Below are 22,326 nucleotides of genomic sequence, written 5' to 3' on the forward strand. Positions count from 1 at the left end.
ATTAATAATTAGTGTCTGGGTGTCCAATTTTTTACATATTTAGTACTTTCATAATTTAATTGGATGTAGTAGGTACGGAATTTGACCTTATATCCTTAAATTAAAGGAAATAATCATTAAACATTTGTATGTTTTGCATTATAAAAGTAATTAATAGGAAGCCCTAAAGCCGTATCATACTCAATATTGAAATTGTGAACTTCATTGGTCTCATTAAATTACAATTTATTGGCCTCAATAAGTTGATTGAAGGATCAATGCCGAAATTAAATTCAAAAGATATTTTTGTTAGAACGAGTGCGGAATCAAATCAAAATCTTATAATGGAGAAACCATTTCGTACCTGGAGTAGACCGTACGTTACGGCATCTACCTACATTTTACGCAACCATACTAATATTATAAATGTGTAAAATTGAAAAGTGTGTCTGTCTGTTACCTCTTCACGCTCAAAACGCTGAACTGAAATTTGCTGAAATTTAGTATTGAAGTAATTTGCGTCACGGGAAAGGACATTGGATACTTTTTAGCCCGGAAAAATGTACGGTTCCCGCGTTATAAACGTATTTTGGCGCAACGCAGGTGCGGGCGTCAACTAGTTTAGAAAAAATATCTCTGAAGAAGTCGACAATCATATTTTCTACAATATGATAGGGTAGATATTTTATTATACTTTTAGGGTTCCGTACCCAAAGGGTTAAAACGGGACCCTATTACTAAGACTTCGTTGTCTGTCCGTCTGTCTGTCTCCAGGCTGTATCTCAAGAGCCGCTATAGCTAGACTTCCAAAATTTTCACAGATTGTGTATATCTGTTGCCGCTATAACAACAAATACTGAAAACAAAATAAAATTAATATTTAAGGGGGGCTCCCATACAAAAAACACAATTTTTGCCTATTTTTGCTCTGTATCAGTACGGAACCCTTCGTGCGCGAGTCCGAATCGCATTTGACCGATTTTATTAAGACCTGTTTTTGTTAAAGCAGCAACCCTACGAGCGGAAGATACCATAAAATATTCCACGAAATATCCACTTATTTCGGCGTGATCAAACGTTGTATCACAGGATTTCAACGTCACTGGCTCTCATACAGCGAAAAGATAAAAAAAAAACAATGCTATTTTTCTGCTCAATCGATATGAACAGTCTGGAAATAAGATCAGAAATCATTTGCTCGCAGTAAAATTGTTCGTTCAGTTGCTCATTACGCGACAAATAGATACGGTTTCTTTTGTTGCGGAATTTATTCGCAGCTTCGAGGACTCGTCGATATTTTCTTTTGAGTAATTTTTATCGACTAAAAGATGATTTTCTTATTACATTGCTATTAATTGCATTGTCTTGGTGGAAATAATGCAATATATTATCTATCTATCTATATATATAAAACTCAAAGGTGACTGACATGGTGATCTATCAACGCACAGCCCAAACCACTGCACGGATCGGGCTGAAATTTGGCATGCAGGTAGATGATATGACGTAGGCATCCGCTAAGAAAGGATTTTGATCAATTCTACATCCAAGGGGTTAAAATAGGGGATGAAAGTTTGTAAATAATAATACATTTTAACGCGAGCGAAGCCGCGGGCAAAAGCTCGTTTTTATATAATTTATTAGATGACGCGCGCAACTCCGTTACGCTAAATTCGTTTATCGCGCGGGAACCGTACATTTTTCCGGTCTAAAATCTATCCCATATCCTTTCCCGGGACTCAAAAGTTCTCCATACCTTTTATGAAATGGTAAATATTTTAACTCTTGATGACTTTTATAAGTATGACGTATGACGCACTTGCATCATAACAAAATAAAACCACTTAAAAACATGATTCTTATCCCACACATTCGGAATATCCTTTTTCCTTATTCGACAATGTAAGCAAGCGTGGGTTGTAAATTAATTCAGATAATTAAGTTTTTTTTTTAAACAAAAACAGTTTGTATCGTCTGATAAAGGATTAATTTCGTATTAGTTATGTTCTTTCAATTCATTTTTTTGTGGCAAAGGCCTCCGGCTGATCCGCGATTTGTGTCCAATCTATTACTGATATGGCCATGCGTAAATATATTATGTAACAATATACAGACCATAAAATCTCGGCAGAGTCCTTAACATTGACTCTCCCTCAATGTGATGACAAGTTTTTCAGGAAGTAATTACAATTGGTATCTAGTAGATCCAGAGGTAACCCCCAAATCCCAACGAAACAACAAAACACGCGGCAGCGTGTCAAGTCAGTGTGAGATCTTAAAGTAGATAAGATTTAACTTGGCCAGTTTTAATCAGAATTAAAATGTTTAATTACTTTATGAAATGACTGATGTACTTAATGATAATTGGCCAAGTTAAATCTAATCTACTTTAAGATCTCACATTATTTAAATAACAGCAACATTGTTATGGATATTCAATAATGCAAAGTATGAACAAATAATAAAGTCTATTCAATTTATTATTTGTTCATACTGTTATTTAGTTCCTAATACATATTTCGATTTTCCATAGAACTTGGCACTTCATTAGCTTTGTCCACACTGTGCCTTTTTTGTTCATCAAGGGCATGCGTTATATCACTTATAGCGCAGTCAACGTCGCACGTGAGGCATGCCCGCGACGCTATGACACTTTTCTTTCAAACGCGGATGGATTTTGACCCATTCAGTTATTGAATATGCCAAACGAAAGTTGAATAAAAAGATGATGACGAAAATTGAAGATGAAATTGCATAGTGTGGACATAGCTATTTAAATCTCCATTCTTTTTACGGCGAAGTCCTTAGACAAGCACAATGTTTGTATTGAACTTGGCTCTCCTTTTTTACATTTATATTTTTGGTGGGTTGGGAGAACTCCTATTACGAGTAAACGCATCAATTTGCATGATTTTTTTATTCATTCGGGTGGCGCCCGCGATGGTTTAGAATTAGATTCACAAATCAACCAGCTGGCATCGGATTGCCATCTAAAAGCGCGCAGCAGGACGTCTGTCGGGTTTGCTACCAACACAGTATAGACTATTATTATTACTTAGTACCTACTATCACGTTGTCTGTCTGTCCGCAGTTCATTCCAAGAGTTCCTGACGTGTTCGGAGCGGACGGTGCAGCGGTCGTGTGGGGACGAGGCGGCTCTCTTCACCAGCGAATTCCTCCGCCGTATGGCTTCCAATATCATTAAGGTTCGTTTATTTATAAGTGTTTAATGCCTCCGTGGTCCAGTGGCTTAGAGCGCGGCCCTTGACTCGGGGGTCGTGGATTCGATTCCCGCGTTGGGAACCCACTATTTTCAAGTTTTGTTAGGACAATGCAGGCTGATCACCTGATTGTCTGACAAGTAAAAGGATCCATGATGGGTATGTAAAAAGTCGGTTCTGCGCCTGATCTCTCGCCAGTTACTGCGCACACACTTGGGCACTAAAAAATGCTCCTGCATAACTGGCTTGGTTTCAATGAAACCGGCCACCGTAACTGAAACCGGTGTGGGAGTTATTATTATTTAAGTGTCACGTGAAATGTTGATATAATATCATCCATTAAATGGACTTCCACGTAATTCTATAATGGAGGCTTGGAGCTTTGTTGTCTGATTCTCTTTTCTATTGCTTGAAATTGAAGCATTAAATGAATAGTTGAATAGTTCTCTATTTGAGATTAGCTTTCAGGAGAAGCGTTTTTTTTCGGCAAGGTAGGAGGTATTTCTTCTAATGATGCATTCTACCGCTCACAATATATATTATATTAAATCGTGCTGTCAAAACCATGTAAAATTAATTTGAAAAATTAAAAAAAAAAAACCAAACTACCCAAAAAATGTACACTGTACAGTCATAATATTTTGTAATTGCAGACTTACGCATGTCTGGTAAAACGCTCTACAACGCAAAAAGCCTGACGCATAGATCATAATGATATTATATACCTTAGATATTATGTTGAGTCACATGCACATTTTAAACTATTGATAGCCAAAATTACTGGTATCTTATTATGAGGAAAAAACAAATGACTCAAAAATGCGCAACATTGTAGAGATAAACCCAACTAGATGTTTCATTTAAATAAATAAAACCGATCTTGAAAGATAAGGCCGAGTTCTCGGGATATGTGTGTAAATATAATGTCTCTTATACGTGGGAGAGCCATGCTTCGGCACGAATGGGCCGGCTCGACCGGATAAATACCACGTTCTCACAGAAAACCGGCGTGAAACAGCGCTTGCGCTGTGTTTCGCCGAGTGAGTGAGTTTACCGGAGGCCCAATCCCCTAACCCCTACCCTATTCCCTTCCCTACCCTCAACTATTCCCTTCCCTACCCTCAACTATTACCCTATTTCCTCTTAAAAGGTCGGCAACGCACTTGCAGCTCTTCTGATGCTGCGAGTGTCCATGGGCGACGGAAGTTGCTTTCCATCAGGTGACCCGTTTGCTCGTTTGCCCCCTTATTTCATAAAAAAAAAAAAAAAAAGGTGTAATATTTTCAGTTCAAAAATATCCGTCCAAAATTCCCTTTTCATACTACATTCAACATTTCAACGTGATTTCAATACTCAATTACATTTTCCAATAAATAAATATTTGACGTGATTTACGAAACGAAAATCATTTATTTGTTCAAATAAAAAAAATCTTAAAATAAATGTTTGTTGTTTGCGTAGGATCGAAATATTTTATTTATTTTAATAAACAAGTTTTTCTGATTGTTTATTTAGTAAAGGCTGTGTCAGTACTTTATATCTGTGGCTGTGTTAAGAATTTCATGGTTAAAATCTTTACATTTTTTAGTGTAAGATCGCTAAATATGTTGACTGAATTGCCTGATGGTAAGCGACTTTTCTAGAGATAATGTCTACTACGCGAGAAGTTCGTTATCAAGTACAGGTTCAATGCATTGCAATTTGCTAGTCGAGTGTTTCTCGATGGTAATAATTCAAAATTAAACTTTGAATTGTTACCATCAAGAAACCTGAATAGAAAAAAAAAACAAAATTTACATTTCATTGCAAAAACGGCGTGGCGCATTGCACTGCTGCAGCCTGAATGCAGCGTCGCGTCTCGTCTCTGTGTACCTGAGCCTTAACGGGTCCCTAGACGAGCAATTTTATTGCGCAATATCACGTTTTGCATAAAATTATTGACCGTCTAGGGTTGATGTTGAACGTCGCGCGCCTTCAATCTAATTGTCAAATAAACTGTTCAATAAAATTGAAGCGTGATATTGACAATACAATTTATCGTCTAGAGGCCGGCTAAGGTAGCTTTGTTTTGATGTCAAAAATGTTAATTGCGTCCGATATACCTAGATGGTCATGATAAGCTCGAAAGCTAATCGAAATGTGCGGTAAAGCGAATGTACCGTTAGATCCCTGACTCGCGCCGATGGATTTGTCAAAGACCAATAATTACATTTTACTTCATAAGTACAATATAGTCCTACATATCTGTTTTGGCTAAAAATATTTGTTGAAACCTTTTTTACGTTTTCTTCTTTGCTTTCATAAGACTCCTTTGAGTAATTCTATAGTTTGTATTAAGTCATTGCTAATACTTTTTTGGCAGGCGCTTTTTAAACATACGACTTTAAAATACTTAGGGCCTGTTTCACCACTTTCTGATAAAGTGCCGAATAGGCTATTCACAACTTTTTTGATAGATTCTCCATACTTGATCTGTCAAGTTGACCTAGAGCTAAGCTAAGTGACCTAGAGCTCTTTATTCTGGCTTTTCGACCCAGACACCTCAGACCAGCTGTTGTTATTTTTTTTCGGCAGGCAGAAGAACTCTATGGATAAAACTTAAGTCAGTATTAAGTTAAGTTTGCAACGTAATTCTACTAAGACAACAAGACTGGAACTCTTCCTTTTCTCTAGTTGCTGGTATAGCCCTAAACTTAGGTAGATAGAACATCGCCGATTGTTTGGTCGGCCGACTGGGCAGAAATCCGAATCGTGTAAAATTTTCCACTCAAAAATCCATCGCTGTGAATGAGATCGTGCAAGAACAATCGACCGACTGTTGTCTAGTGTCTAGTCTGGGCACTCACCACCGACCCAACTGTTTAGTCTATTTCCGTTGTCTGGTACCCGTAACACAAGTCCTTCAGGTACCTAGCACGGGGCCCGACTGACGTGGTGTGAAGCGTCCATAGATATTCTAAGATATATAGTTGGCTTAGTGTGCGCGCTAACAGACTAACAGCCCAACCCGACCAATTGACTATATCGGCCGATAGAAAGTCTGCGGGGGCTCAATGTTAGTAGAGATAATATGTCGGCTAGATTTGATATAGCGCAACCGAATTACGCAGGCCGCCTATCTATGAGTCAACTTCTCACAGTACAACCTCACTCTATTCTTAGAAATAAGTAACTCATATTCTTAGAAATAATAATGGCCCCGTGCTAAGTACCTAAAGGACTTGTGTTACAAGTACCAGACAACGGAAATATATTTAATACTTTTATACTATACATATATTTAAGATTTTTATTATATTATACACATATTTAATACACATCCAGACCCGGGAACATTGAAAACTTTTTTGTTCCGTCGGCGGGATTCGAACTCGCGACCCCCGGCTTGAGCTACCAACGCGCTCACCACTGAGCCACAGAGGTCGTCAAAATAAGTTAATAATATTAAAATGTAACGATTGTTCTCTCTTTTCAGAGTTTCTGCCTGGACTACCGCGGGCTAGAGTGCGGCGTCTCGGGAGCGGCGTCAACCCCCACCCTGCCTCTTGCCACGTTAGTTATTTTTGTGTACACAGTACTGGCGCCAGCGTAAATCCTTAATGATACCGAATATAGTAGTACAATGAAAACTCACTGGAATGTACATAATTTATGTCCTAAGTCCCGTTAATGTAGCTAACTGAGCTAGAGATTGTGATTAGAATATACGTAAATTATTTCACACTTAAATGCTAGTAGCGAGGTAATCCGTAATCGTCGTTTTCCAGGGAAAGTCATTTTACAGGGTGCAATTAAACCTTCCTGCCAAAAAATTTCCAGGGCTTAGGTATCACTAGGAGAGTCCATTTAACCAAAAAAATTGGGTGTAAATTTTTTTCAATGACATAATATGTCATCCTATTTAAAATCGTTGCAGAACGGTCACTCGGCTAGTAGCGAGATAATCGTCATTTTCCAGGGAAAGACGATTATACAGGGTGCAATTAAACCTTCCTGCCAAAATTTTTCCAGGGCTTAGGTATCACTAGGAGAGTCCATTTAACCAAAAAAATTGGGTGTTATTTTTTTTTCAATGACATATGTTATCCTATTTAAAATCGTTGCAGAACGGTCACTCGCGATGCGGGGGAATAAGAGGGGGTAACGCGGGGGGAGGCGCGCGCGCGGGGTCACATCACGCGCGGGCGACGCGTCGTGTCCATTAATTGTAGTGTTTTTTAGGATAACTTTCTGAAGCTATTTCTCAACATTTTAGTACTGAGTGATTATGAAAGAAAAAAAAAAGAGTATTTTTATTTTTAACAAGGATTATTTTATCAAAATTTGGCAGGAAGGTTTAATTGCACTCTGTAGATATTGAGATCGTTGTCGCACAAACCTACAAGGAACTCTTGGCACGTTGTCGAAATCAGTAGGCCTACTACGAAACCGTTTTGAGACTCAAACAATCGGATGAGAATGCTGCATCCTGCTCTAACAACGTCATTTCACGTTTGTTAAAGCAGGACGCGGCATTCTCGTACGATTGTATGAGTCTAAAAACGGTTTCGTGGTGCAACATCAGAATCACGCCGCCATCTTGTGAGGTAAAGGTGGCCCTCCGATCCTCGCAGCGCGACGTCTTTGCGGCGTTACATGCCGCGTAGACGGGAAAGCCACCTTAAGAAATGGCTGTTTTACACTTATGCTATCACTGTAGCAAATGTCTTATATTATTATGTCTTAGAAAACCATATAAGACCTTTGCAGTACAGCTGTGGAAGGATCATAAGACCTTGGCAGTACAGCTCTGCAAGGATTCTATGGCACGTTGCCAAAATCAGAATCACGTCGCCATCTTGTTTAAGAAATGAATTTTTTGCACGTTTCCTGTCAAAGTCAGTCAGTCACCTGCAAAATGCCATGCCCTTTTGCATGCTAGTAGAAAGATTGGAAGGCAATATATTTGTAAGGCATGTTTGGTAAAATTGAGATTAATATTATCTGGTTATTAATAAATGATTATATTGTTAAACATAGTCTATAAAGCTGTACAGAGTACACGGCACAGAAGTGAAACTTCTTTTATCACAAACAATATTCACAAGTGAACATTGAACCTCCATTTTAGAAGTCGGTTTAAAAATAAAAACGCGAGCCGCGTTACCATGAAATTTTAATCGTAGGTACCTACTACATCTAAAGAAGTTTCACTTCGAAATTAGTGTAGGTTGTTACTCGGTCTTTGGGTCAGTTAACGCCAGATCAAGAAATTGTCGGTATTTCGCATAACGCATTGTCACGTCTCGTTTGGGTGTGTACTAACCCTTAGACCTTGGTCGGCAAGAGTTAAATGAAATTATTGGCATTTCAAATGGATTTAGTCTAGTCTTCCTGAAACTATGAAAAAGTTTTGAGTTTATTTTTGTAATGAACATTAATAAGTAGTTTACCGTACGAACATTTCAATATTTTAGTTCCCCTGCTAATAAAAAGATCTACACTGCGTATACGTTTAATAATGTTATGTCCTTGTCCGTTACGCTACTAAAGTAATTGCATAATGGATAGAGCTGTACCGTAATTTTTTTTCTATTTTCTAATGTTGTTGACTAGGTATGCATTGTGTAGCTGATGCATTGTTTGCATATTTTTATTAGCCTGTATCATAAAGATAATATACTAGCGGAATAGAGAAACAAAGGCCTGAGCAAGCGAGATGTCACTATCAGTAACACTGCGTGGTAAAAAGCGACGTGTGATACATGACAACAGCACTCTTTTTTTGACGTGCAGTCGGCACGTGCCACACGTAGACAATTTAATCTCATAGAATTCATATTCAATCATGCTTGTGTAAGTGTATACGTACACATATTTTTACTCACAGATGTAAACCAATTTCGGTTTCGTTTGACAGCTCGAGATTGTTGCTCTATTCCGCTAGGTATATTATTAACTTTATGGTCTGTATACTGGTGACATAATATTATGTAGATCTTTTTTATTGTTAAAAAGGGTTAAGTTAGTGAAAAATTGTAACTATTGCTTAATTTTTAATAAGTTTCCTTACATACAGTAATATACGTGTTGTACATGCTTCGAGCGTAGTAAAAGGAGGGGAAGTAAGTTATCTTCATACAAAGGCACCACGCGCGGCTTGTATGTGTGCGCCGTAGTATCAATGCGTCGCCACGTACGGCACACAACAAAATCTCGGCGGTACCAGTAGAGTAGACAGAATGATAGAGTATGTCGACTTAGAACTGATGTTGAAATTTTTAAATTTGACATATTATGACGAAAATCGTCGCTAGGGTTGTTAACTTGTTACCTACGAATTTAAAAATATGACATATTCGATGGACTTGTTCCTCTTTGGTCGTATTGTTGTTTGTGTTTTGGCACATGCGATTAAAATTGTCTGAATCCAATTTTGAAATCTTTATTTTAAATATTTAAAAATAAATTATATCAGCCAGCGCGAGGCACATTCCGTTCATAATCCTAGTTAAACCCGACGAATTTGACAGATATTGAAACCTGTCCGCTTCTTTGCAGTCGAACTACTGGTAGTTATGTCTATTGTGGTACCAGCCTTTAAAACACGCCGAGATTTTGTTGTGTGCCGTACGTGGCGACGCATTGATACTATGGCGCACACATACAAGCCGCGCGCGGTGCCTTTGTATGAAGATAACTTACTTCCCCTCCTTTTACTATGCTTCGAGTGTTGCAATTTAGTCCTTAAGGACTTGTGAAAAGACCTATTAGCTGTAAAAAGTTGAATATTCTTTTAAATTATGCGTAGCTCATATATTCTGTGATAGATTGTATGTTATGTATTAAGGAATGTATAGATTACCTATGTTTTTAATTGATAAGATACTATTGTTCGTCTCTGAGTGCAGCAGTAAGTGGAAAACTGTAACTCAGAAATATATTAGATACTTATACAGTGTGTAACAAAAATAAGTGATAATACTTTAGGGTGTGTACCTGTTCCTTGTAGAGAGTTCACTGTTAAAGTAGCAGCTCTGAAAGACGAAAATTTTTTTTCACTTTTGTATGGGCAATGGCCCGAGCGTCACGAGTTTCCCCATACAAAAGTGAAAAAAATTTTTGGCCTTTCAGCGCTGCTACTTTCACAGTGAACTCTCTACAAGGAACACGTACACACCCTAAAGTATTATCACTTATTTTTGTTACATCCTGTATACTTACTAAGTATTAATAAAACAAATTATTGTTTGGTTCTAGGGTCATCGACTAAAGACAGCTGATTTCAAATTGTTTCAATTGTTGCTATTAAAAGACGTATTCGAATAAGTTGCTAATAAGAGTTGGATTATTGACTTAAAAAAATATATATTTAGTCTCTACCTAAAAGAACATATCGAAATGCTTATGTGGAGTCTTAAAATTATTATCATTTATATGTAATAAAATATATCGTATCAAATTATTATTATTAATACTGTTAATCTTAACAAGTCATAAAAGTTATTACTTTAATTATTATAACGCAAGTTTTAGTGTACTGTGACGTGTGTAAATGTTTGCTTTATTGATAAATATACCAATATACCTTTAATTATTATTTGTCTTAAGACATTGTTCTTGTTCTTAAGGGGGCGATTAACCCTAAAGTGTCGATTTTATAATTCATTTTTATACTTGAAAATTGTTTCATTTTCTAAAATTAGATACTACATTATATTTCCGAGAATTCGATCTGAGCAAAAACACGATATCTTAAAATTTTCTCGATAGAAAAAAATCACAAAGATGCATCTAATTTTCACGAATTTTTCATTTATTGCCGTAACCGTGCATTGAACTAAGTTAATATTTTAACACATTGTATAAAATTCTTTCATTGAAAGATCGACCTAGCGGATTTAAAAAATGTTGTATATTTATCGAGTTATTGAGAAAAAACTAATTTGGCGATGAATCCGCGTCGTTCTTTTTCACCTGGCATATGAAATACGGGCGTGAGTGTGAAGAGAGAAGGACAATGTTTGATTTTTGGGGTTCGTCGCCCTCTTAACTACTTGATATAGATAAAAAAAAAAGATTAAAAAATTCTAAATTTAATAAATGTGAAGTGAGAAAATGTGTTGTAAAGTTTCTGAATGAATGTTATGTACCAAATGAATAGTTTTAGAATTATTAAAATCTTCAATAGGTAATGATTGTTATTAAATAATAATTTGTACTTTATTTTGTATATAATAAGTAATCATTGTATATAATCCTAGACATTTCATAGAAATGTTGTAGAATATGTACTCAATGTTAAATCATTTAAAACAAAATTGTAATACAATTAATAAAGATTAATTTTTTGTTCATATTTGCTTTTTATCTTACAAGGTCCTCTACCATAATAGTTTAACTAGCATCAAAATAAAAGGGTTATTGGTTTTTTTCATAATGTTTTTAAACGTATACCAACAATAAACAATGGTACACTCAACTACGTATTCACAGATTTTTTAAAAAATCGGCCAAGTGCGAGTTGAACTCGCGCACGAAGGGTTCCGTACCGTGTTCTTTGTTTCTATACAAAGAATACAATATACACATGAGTAACATTATTAAGGATTTTGTGAAAATTTCAACTTTCTAGTGCCTACTTATTAACATTATTGATAATGAGCAAAAATAGCCAAAAAATCAAGTTTGTTGTATGGGACCCCCCTAAATATTAATTTTGATTTGTTTTTAGTATTTGTTGTTATAGCACTGGCAACAGAAATATACAATCTGTGAAAATTTCAGAAGTCTAGCTACAGCGGTTCTTGAGATACAATGGTTCATGAGATACAGCCTGGAGACAGACTTACAAAATCACATCGAAGTCTCAGTAATAGGGTCCCGGTTTTACCCTTTGGGTACGGAACCCTAAAAACAATTTTATTGATTACCAGCCAGTCATGACAGTCTGGGTAAAATCTACAGTGATAAATAACACTCGCTTTAAATAATAAAAAAAGTATTCAATAATTTGGACATTTCAAGTCGTACCTACATAAAAACACGACACAAAGACAAATAACGTGGAAAGTTTGATGTAATTCCAAGTATTTATACGTGGGAGAGCAATGCTTCGGCACGAATGGGCCGGCTCGACCGGAGAAATACCACGTTCTCACAGAAAACCGGCGTGAAACAGCGCTTACGCTGTGTTTCGCCGAGTGAGTGAGTTTACCGGAGGCCCAATCCCCTACCCTATTCCCTTCCCTTCCCTTCCCATCCCTACCCTCCCCTATTACCCTATCCCCTCTTAAAAGGCCGGCAACGCACCTGCAGCTCTTCTGATGCTGCGAGTGTCCATGGGCGACGGAAGTTGCTTTCCATCAGGTAACCCGTTTGCTCGTTTGCCCCCTTATTTCATAAAAAAAAATGTTTTATTTCCCACCGAAGAAAACCCAGGACTTCAGATACATAACTAGATCTAGATGAAGCTGTGAAATGTATTATGTAGGCAACTAGGCATATAATCCGTAATTAGTGTGTAGGCGTGTAGCGAGTAGGTGTAGGTGTAGATTATATTGTACAGTTGTGGTGTTTCATACTAGATGCGGTAATTCGTTCCGACTATTACTGCGATTCTTACTACAATAATTCTTTCTGGACCAGACTCTAAATAACCAAATACACTAAAATGAATTACCTTATACTCAAATCAATTGCTGGAGATAGTAATAGCGCATTTATTAACACCACAGGCTGTACAGTCTACAATGTACATAAATGCGCTACTTCTCTGCGCGAAAATTTGTATTGCGCGGGCACTGTTCAGTTTTTCGTGATAAAACAAAAAAAAAAAACAATCATAATAATGACCTCTCCCAGGGTCCAGTGATTCTTCATGCCGAGTTCATATTTACTGGTCTAGCCATTGAAGAATTAAGATGTAAGTAACAAACAGACACTTTTTTGCAAACACTTAGAATATTTTTGGCCAAATAAAATCTTAAAACTTGCATACGAGAAAAGATTGTTGATACTTAGGGCCTGTTTAACCACTTCCTGATAAGTGCCGAATAGGCTATCCACCACTTAACTTGGCAGATGAAGTATAGAGAATCTGATAGAAAAGCTGTGAATAGCCTATTCGGCACTTTATCAGAATGTGGTGAAACAGGCCCTTAATATTGTACAATCTTTTCAATGTGTTAGCCAAATTTGACAAAAAACGGATTCATCATATTTATATTAGTGATTAGAATAATTCGTACCTATTTCGCAATTATTGTGAAGAGCCATTACAGACTTCCCCACACTCAACATGATCAGATAAGTGGCGTGTAACTGCCAAAATATTCATATTTGGGTGATAAATGGATGTAAATTGTAAACGTTTAAGAGAAATTACAATTTTTATATGTCATTAATATAAAAAGGTATTTTTGGCAAATTATTTTGGTAATATCGCGTCTAGACTAGAAGTCTCGTTCTAGGTATACAAAGTCGGCTCGAGAGTTTGATAAAAAAGCCTCTAAAATAGACGAGATGCCAGCTTCTCAATAATATGTAGTATATTTTAAAATAAAACTCATTTGTTGTTTTCAGAATGCCTCCGTGGTCCAGTAGTTTAGACTGTAGAGTGTAGACTTGGAGGTCATGAGTTCGATACCCGCGTTGAAAAGGAAGACGCAGGCTAATCACTAATCACCCGATTGTCTGACAAGTAAGATGATCATCTCTCGCTGTCGGTCAGCCGTCCCACTGGGTTATGAGAAAGAGAGAGTGTTCTTGTGTGCTGCGCACACACTTGGGCTCTATAAAAATACTCCTGTGGAACTGGTTTGGTTGCAATGAATGACCACCGGCAGGAAAACTCTGCCCTTTTCCCAGCAACAAAACTTGCTTAACACAAATTGAGTTTAATGTAAAGCTTGCTTGAAGTATTGTTTTAACACTTCAGGTTAACCGAAATCACGCTAATGTCAGACACATTGACACTCAGAGACGACAAATAATTACGTAACTGTAATTAAATTAAGATTTTGACATAGGCTCCATACACTGTATGTCAAATTTCATTAAATTGAAGTTAAATTATGTTCAAATGTCTCTGAGTAATGATCTGATGGCATATTTTCAAAAAATACCCTTGATGATTGATCATTGGATAAATTTTTATATTTGCATGTTTCACACACAGAATAAGCCGCTGTAAGAAAAAAAAGGATCAAAATGTTTTATTCCAAATACCCCGGTATTGCTAGAGTCAATTTATTTTCTCACTTTTTGCCATCAGATTTTGGTAGACCTATAATATCATGTCACAGATCTGCATGGGGTTTTATAAACAAAATCATAGTTACAATGCTGAAATGTCCGAAAGTAATTCCACAAATTTTCAATTTTCCCACCGCCCGCCGAGCCACCGAGCTGAAGTGTTCTGATAAGGATTCCACGACTTAATAACTTTTTATCAATCCACACTAATTTTGTATGAAAAGTTAGTTAAAGCCGGTTCCGGTTCGATTAAATTAGTTGTGAAAAATTCTAAAAACGCACCATGCATACAAATATACTTCTTATTGCTCAGTTGAATATAAAAGAAGGGATATTTTTACAAAATAACTTTTGTTACTCTAGGAGAGTATCATATTCTGTCTAGTCTGATATTAACCTATTGTTTCTTTTTATCTTTTTATTTTTGTAGACTTATAGCCATGGGCGTACCCAGGTTCTAGACCAGGGGGGGGCAAATTACCCAGGTTCTGGGCCAGGGGGGGGCAAATTACGCAGATTCTGGGCCAGGGGGTGGCAAATCAGATTTTTTATAAGCTATGTGTTTATAAAGAATAAAAAAATAATAATTTTTAGTTGTATTGCAAACAAATGGCAAAAAATCGTTATTTTTATAGATGAAAGTACTAGATAATATACTTAGTACGAGGGCTGCTATTTATGTATCCGGAATTAAAAAAAGAAACAAACATATATCATTTAATATGGTTTTATTGCTTTTCAAAATATTCGCCGCGATGATCGACACACTTTTGCATACGCTGGAACCAATTTTCATAGTACTTTTTCCATTCTGATTGAGGTATCTCCAAAACGTGCATTTTGAACGCATCAACAGCCTCTTCGCGGCTCAAAAAACGTTGACCACGTAATTTGTTCTTCGCGTATGGAAATAAAAAGAAATCGTTAGGTGCCAAATCAGTGCTGTACGGCGGATGACCAGTCAATTCGATCTTTTGACCCTCCAAAAACTGAGTTGTTTCAGCTGAGGTGTGACAGCTAGCATTGTCGTGATGTAATATGATTCTGCGTTGTCGGTTGTCCTTTCTTATTTCTTCAAAGACTTCTGGTAAACAAATGGTCGTATACCATTCAGAATTAACCGTTTTACGATTCTCTAATGGCACTGTAGCCACATGTCCATTAATTCCAAAAAAATAGGCGACCATTTGCTTCAAAGTACTTTTTGCACGAGTAACTTTTGTTGGTTTCGGCTCATCTTGGAACACCCACACCGTTGACTGTTGTTTAGTTTTGGGGTCATATGCATAGATCCAAGATTCATCACCTGTGTAGATATTATAAACGGCTTTTGACGTACCACGGTTGTATTTTTTTATCATTTTTTTGCACCAATCGACACGAGCCCGTTTTTGATCGATTGTCAAGTTGTGCGGAATCCAACGCGAACATATTTTTTTTACAGCCAAATGTTCGTGTAATATCTTATGTATGCTCGTCATACTTATGCCTAAGGACGCCTCTATCTCGCGATATGTAACATGACGATCACGCATTATTAGTTCCCGCACAGCATCTATATTTTGTGGGACAACAGCTGTTTTTGGGCGACCTTCTTTATTTTCATCCGTGAGCATAGACCGCCCACGATTAAACTCACTGTACGTCCAGTGATAAACAGTGGTTTTTGATGGTGCTTCATCTCCAAAAGTTGCGGTGAGTTGAATAAAGCACTGTTGTTGATTTAGCCTACGCTGAAAATCGTAGTAAATCATTGCACGAAAATGTTCACGCGTTAAATCCATGGCAAATGAAGACACGCAATTTTCAAAATGACGCCACAATGGAAAAATAATTGACAGTCACATGAAACAAAATGTATTCTTCAACCAAAGAGTTCTATTTTCAAATGTTGTAATTACTTTTTAAATATTGTTCTTGTAAGCCTTGTAACTTGTAACATTGTAACTTGTGGCCAGTTCCGGATACATAAATAGCAGCCCTCGTAGGGACGTCAACATGATCCGGGGGGGGGGGGGGGGGGGGGGGGCAGCAGCCCCCCCCTCGGTACGCCCATGCTTATAGCTAGTACGCTATCAACTTTTCTATATTTGAACTCAGCCAAGTACTTGGCTAGTAAGACATCAGCTGCTTCTATTGAGCAGTTTAGTCATAATATATGACATTTAGTAACAACTTGGAAAATATTCCAAATAATAAAATTTTAACTACGGCTTCTATTGAACAGTGTTATAGTAGTAACGAGTTGGAATATGTTCCAACAAATTATTTAATTTAGATAATAAGACAATAGAGAATGCCTCTTGCACAAATAGTTTACTTGTACAAAATCCACCCAAAAGTAATACAAGGAAAATAAATAACAGTAATAAGTATGAATTTAACTTGGTGCATCAGAATTTACAAGGAATGGTAGGTAAAGAGCTTGAAATTGAGTTGTTTCTAAAAGAGTTTAATATTGATATTATTTGTATTTCAGAACACTGGTTTAGGGAACATGAACTCATTTTCAATCTCCATGATCACCAAGTAGCAAGTTCGTTCAGTAGAAAAAACGCCATCAGAGGTGGCTCTTTAATATTAATTAGAAATAATTTGAAATATAAGGAACGTAAAGATATTGTAAGTCTTTCTGCTGAACGGACAATAGAAGTGGCCTGCATAGAGTTAAGTCAGCTTATTATTATTAGCGTATACAGGCCTCCATCAGGGTTGTACGATTTGTTTGAACAAACTATGGAACAAATATTGACAATCGTTCATCATGCGTCAACCGTACTTTTTTGCGAAAAAAAAATCTATGTTCGTTTCTGTTTCTTTCCCGGAACTTAAAATATTTGATACTAGATGTCGCACGCAACTGTGTAGCGCCAAAATTTGTTTATTGCTTTGGAATCATACATTTTTAGGTATAAAAAGTATCCTGTCCTTTTCCGGAACCAAAGCATCTCCATACCAAATTTCAGCAAAATCGGTTCAGCGGTTTGGACGTGAAGAGGTAACAGACAGACACACTTTCACATTTGTAATATTAGTTTGGAAGTATGGATTATATTATAATATAACTAGCTGTCCCGGCAAACGTTTCTTTGCCATGTAAAGTATTTCGCCCGTATTATTTTATTGAAGTGACTAAATAAGTATGTCACCATGGCAACGTACATCGCTATCCCGTCGCACAAACAATGGTCGCCGTCAATCTTGAGTTGTAATAATTTACTATTATTTATTCAACAAATGTACTTATCAATATAAAAAGTATCCAGTAGCCGATTCTCAGACCCACTGATTAATAAAATCGTATGCATATAAAATTTGGTTAAAATCAGTAAAGCCGTTTCGGAGAAGTACGCTATCTAACATTGTGACAGGAGAATTTTATATATAAGATTATTACCCATTCACTTTTAATACATACTATACCTTTCGAATTATTCTGACATACCTACGTACGGAGTACCAACTTAATTACTTTATCAATACTTTCCAATATGTTCTAGACAAGAAACGCAATATCTATTTATTTCGCGCTGGACTGTCCGAGTGCAGACGTAAGGCAGCAAATAGCTGGCAGGTCTGTAAATAAAACGTTCATCAAATGACTTCAAAAGCCTTTCCGAGTTGGACGCAAAACTCCATTCACAAGTCGGCGTGGACTGTTACTGAAATATACTAATATATTTTTGGTTTAAATACTTTTATAATTATAATATTTGAAAGACAGTAACAATAAAACCGGCGTGAAACAGCGCTTGTGCTGTGTTTCGCCGAGTGAGTGAGTTTACCGGAGGCCCAATCCCCTAACCCCTACCCTATTCCCTTCCCCTACCCTCAACTATTCCCTTCCCTTCCCTTCCCTACCCTCCCCTATTACCCTATTCCCTCTTAAAAGGTCGGCAACGCACTTGCAGCTCTTCTGATGCTGCGAGTGTCCATGGGCGATGGAAGTTGCTTTCCATCAGGTGACCCGTTTGCTCGTTTGCCCCCTTATTTCATAAAAAAAAAAATTTCATATACCTAATGAGAGAGGGTAATTGAAAAACTGGCCGACTGAATTTTAATGTACCCTGCAGTGTTACAGTAATTACGAATGTCGCTGTCATTGTTACTGTCACGGTATTTACGAACAAGTCCAATCCAAGTCATTTAGGATGCAGAGCGTTCCAAACAAACATACATACTTGACTTGTGAAATAATAGCTGAATAAATTAGCTATTCGTATTGGATCCTTCTAGATTTAGCAATTCGAATAAATAATAGTTTGGCCGCACTTAATAGATAAAAAATAAAATAAAAAACAGTTTCTTTTTGTTTTTTTTTATTTCAACAAATTATTGCTTTGTCATATTAGGCTCTTAATACGTATGCGAATTGATTAGACTACTGGAGATATACATACAGCCCAAACTATTTAAAGCGGGTTCAAAAATCAAAATCAAAATCAAAAATATTTATTTCCAAATCGGTTAACGAAGTTAACTCTTTTAGAACGTCGTGTTTTGGCGCTACACAGTTGCGTGCGACATCTAGTATCAAATATTTTAAGTTCCGGGAAAGAAACAGAAACGAACATAGATTTTTTTTTCGCAAAAAAGTACGGTTGACGCATGATGAACGAAATGAAGTGCGACGGTGTTGCGAACAACATCTTGTATAAGTTATATTATAATAGTGTTAGGAGTCTATTACGAGAATCATTTAGCTAAACTTTCATATTGATAGCGTGGCCTCGTAGCTAGTGCTACGCCGTAGCTCATGCTACGTCGTAGCTAGTGCTACGTCGTAGCTTGTGCTACGTCGTAGCTCGTGCTACGAGAATTTAGTGTGATTTATGTAACACGTAAGCTGTTCAGCCTGTTTTCTTGCTATTGTAGTCACATACATACGTTAGTTAGGACTCCTTGATTGTGAACCTATGTTTATTAGCATACATGTAGAGCTTTTGGTATAAAAACATGGAATACAAATTGTTTGATATTTTATCATAAGTATTATATACAAATAATTTTAACCACTAAATAATATGGACTCTTATATAGATAAATAAAAAATGCCAAAAATCCTAACATATTTAATCCAATCCTCCGTAGGGCTATGAAAACTAAATTTACCTTTCGATATTTTTACAAAATATTAAATATTATTATTTTTATTGTTATTAATTTACCAATCAAACTCCAGGTTTTAAAACCTTTCGTATAATATCAACAATTCAATCTGGAACTAAACTCACTTCCTACGTCCGTTTCCGTTCTGTTAAATTCGAAACAAAATAGAAAAGTCGCGAGTTATAACTACCCCCTGGGGATGCGAAGTTCTGGGGTAGTTTGTGTTTAAAAGTTTATAGTAATTATTATTATTATCAAGAGTTGAGAACTTCAAAGTGATTAGTGACCTAATAAAACTGGGTACAATTTTGTGATGGGACAAAAAATCTAATAGGTTCTTAAATTATTATTAAGAGTTATTATTATTCGTTTCCTTTTTCAAAAAAGGAGGTTATCAATTCGACCCGTATATATGTCATATTTCCAGAAGGGCTTCCTAAACTGTGCGTCGCGATGTCAATCATACATCCCGGGATTCCCGGGCAGTCTAAATCCCCGGTTTACGAAGCTATGCTCAGAAAAGCAAGCGCAGCCTTCACATAAGCCAGCCTTGCTGGCGTTAATATCTTTCATAAATATCTCTTTTAATTTTTATGCTTATGTTTTGATTTGGTCATTATTTCCTAATAAAAATATAAATATCCAAATAGTATTTATATGATAACCTATGTAGGCTGGTTCTAAAATTAGAAAGTATTTTTGGGGACTGGGTTGAGGGGCGTCGTAAAGGAAATGGCAAAGTTCCAAGGGCGTCACAGTACAAATAAGTTTGGGAAGCCCTGTGTTGGTCTATATCAGCGTCTGAACAAATGTGCCAATTTTCATAAATGTATGTATGTATGTTTTTATGTTTGTGTTTGCATATCTCTTTAACTACAATATCGATTTAAGTGATTATTGTTTTGTTGTATCAGGTATTGTTCAACTTAGGGAATAGTGCAAGTTTCAGCAAAATCGGTTCAGTAGTTTTTGAGATAGAGAATTTTAAATTCTTAATTACGTACAATTTTGAAATCCGTTTTATCTTTTTAAAATACTATTATTTTAAATTTAAAATTAAGCATTTATATGCTTTTGACTCAGAGACGAATAATAATTATAAGCCCCATTAACCCGTTGCTCGTGGGAAAACGAGACACAATAGATAATCTATTGTGTCTCCTTCGCCGGTAAGCGTATGGGGCTTGATGAATTAATTTTCTGTAAAATTCGTCATTAAATTAAAAGGGTATCAGGCATTCTGGTCTAAAAAAATAAAAATGCGCGGCCATAACTAAGAATAAGTAGATACTTATTCTGGATTATCTTGGAGATCCAAAAGCTAGGCCATATTAAGTACTTAAAACAATATGGACTTAACCCTGTAACTAATAATAATAATAATAAATTGCGGATTGATATAAACTGTATAGCTAGGTAACTGAGGTCAAGATTATTGATCAAAACGCACTCATAAAATTTCGATAACGAAGTTGAAAATAAAAAATGTATTAGTCGACGACCTCTGTGGCTCAGTTGGTGAGATGTTGGTAGCTCAAGCCGGGGGCACAATAGACATAACGACATAATTCTGTCTACTCTGCCGGGGGTCGCGAGTTCGAATCCCGCCGAGGGAACAAAAAGTTTTCAAAGTTCCTGGGTCATGGATGTGTATAATTATGTGTATCATATAATAAAAATCTTAAATATATGTATCTAGTATAAAAGTATTAAATATATTTCCGTTGTCTGGTACCCGTAACACAAGTCCTTCAGGTACTTAGCACGGGGCTAGACTGACGTGGTGTGAACCGTCAAGCGTCCATAGATATTATTATTTAAAAAATTCCAAACTCTTATCATTTTGAATTTCGATAGTGAAACCAACGAATCATGTTTGCTAAGGGCCAAGGTTTATAAACAAGATATACGTTTATGGCTGACGAAAAGATGATGATGATATTAGGCAATAGTATTTTTAACAAAAGCTGGAAAAAGACCCCTGCATTCCAAGATTAACAATTGAATTTCAGGCCATAACTGGTTTTTCCGATTTAGGTCATAAAGGGAGGCCTGTGAAGTGGGAGCACTAGATTAATCCCAGTTTAGCCCTTTTGGCCCTGTAATACACACCGGGCAGGTATAATCTGTGAATGATTATAAAGGGGGCTTAAAGGTATAAAGGGGTACAAAGCTGTATAGCAGGTAGGAATTATAATATTGATGTTGTTTCTCAATCGCTTAGTAAGTATAGCCTCTGTATTATCTCTGTATTAATAATAATAAGAATAAAAAGTCATAAGAATTAAAAGCACATAAATTATACGTAAGCTACTCGTATAATAGCTTACGCCTTACGTAATTTATGGGGCTGCTATTAACAAATTACTTTATATTATAAAAATAAAGTTTAAAAAACTAAAACCCGACTATTAAAACACGCTCTAAAAAGTATGAAACAAGAAAACAATTTATAGGGATATGGAAATGTTTAAAGGATAGCCGTGGTCGTATGTATGCCCCTTTATTATCTATAATGAAGCTGTTTTGCTATAGTAGGTGGCATTTTTTTTTTTTTTTTTTAAAGAAGGCAGGTCACTGTAGCCCTGACGTCACTGCGACCCCTGAGGATCTATTGTGACTCCTTCGCATTAGAGTATCATCCCCAACCCAATACTGCTCATAAATTGAACGATATGGTTGGGGTTGGTGCCACGAATTTCCTCTGTGCTCTACTCTGTAGTAGAGCAGGGCAGTCGAGGAGAAGGTGAATAGGTGTTTCATCCTCCTCCTCACAGACGAG

At 36.5% G+C, this 22,326-nt stretch overlaps 1 protein-coding gene and 1 long non-coding RNA gene across 2 annotated transcripts in view; one reads left to right on the forward strand and one right to left on the reverse strand.

Annotated features, from left to right (window-relative positions):
* LOC121732412 overlaps nt 1-6,833 on the forward strand; it is a 34,273-nt gene extending 27,440 nt beyond the window's left edge. The window contains exons 4-5 of the mRNA XM_042122282.1: nt 3,071-3,185; nt 6,676-6,833. Coding sequence (XP_041978216.1) covers nt 3,071-3,185; nt 6,676-6,792 — 232 coding nt within the window. The 3' untranslated portion in view covers nt 6,793-6,833. The remainder of the gene's footprint in view (nt 1-3,070; nt 3,186-6,675) is intronic.
* LOC121732413 lies at nt 4,116-17,035 on the reverse strand. Its single transcript, XR_006036367.1, has 3 exons — nt 16,821-17,035; nt 16,063-16,069; nt 4,116-4,127 (listed from the first exon to the last, which is right to left on the reverse strand). It is a non-coding gene; the product is annotated as an uncharacterized LOC121732413 (long non-coding RNA).
* Between the last annotated feature and the right edge of the window lie 5,291 nt (nt 17,036-22,326).

This window comes from Aricia agestis, chromosome 12, assembly GCF_905147365.1.
Source record: "Aricia agestis chromosome 12, ilAriAges1.1, whole genome shotgun sequence".
Classification (NCBI taxonomy): Eukaryota; Metazoa; Arthropoda; class Insecta; order Lepidoptera; family Lycaenidae; genus Aricia; species Aricia agestis.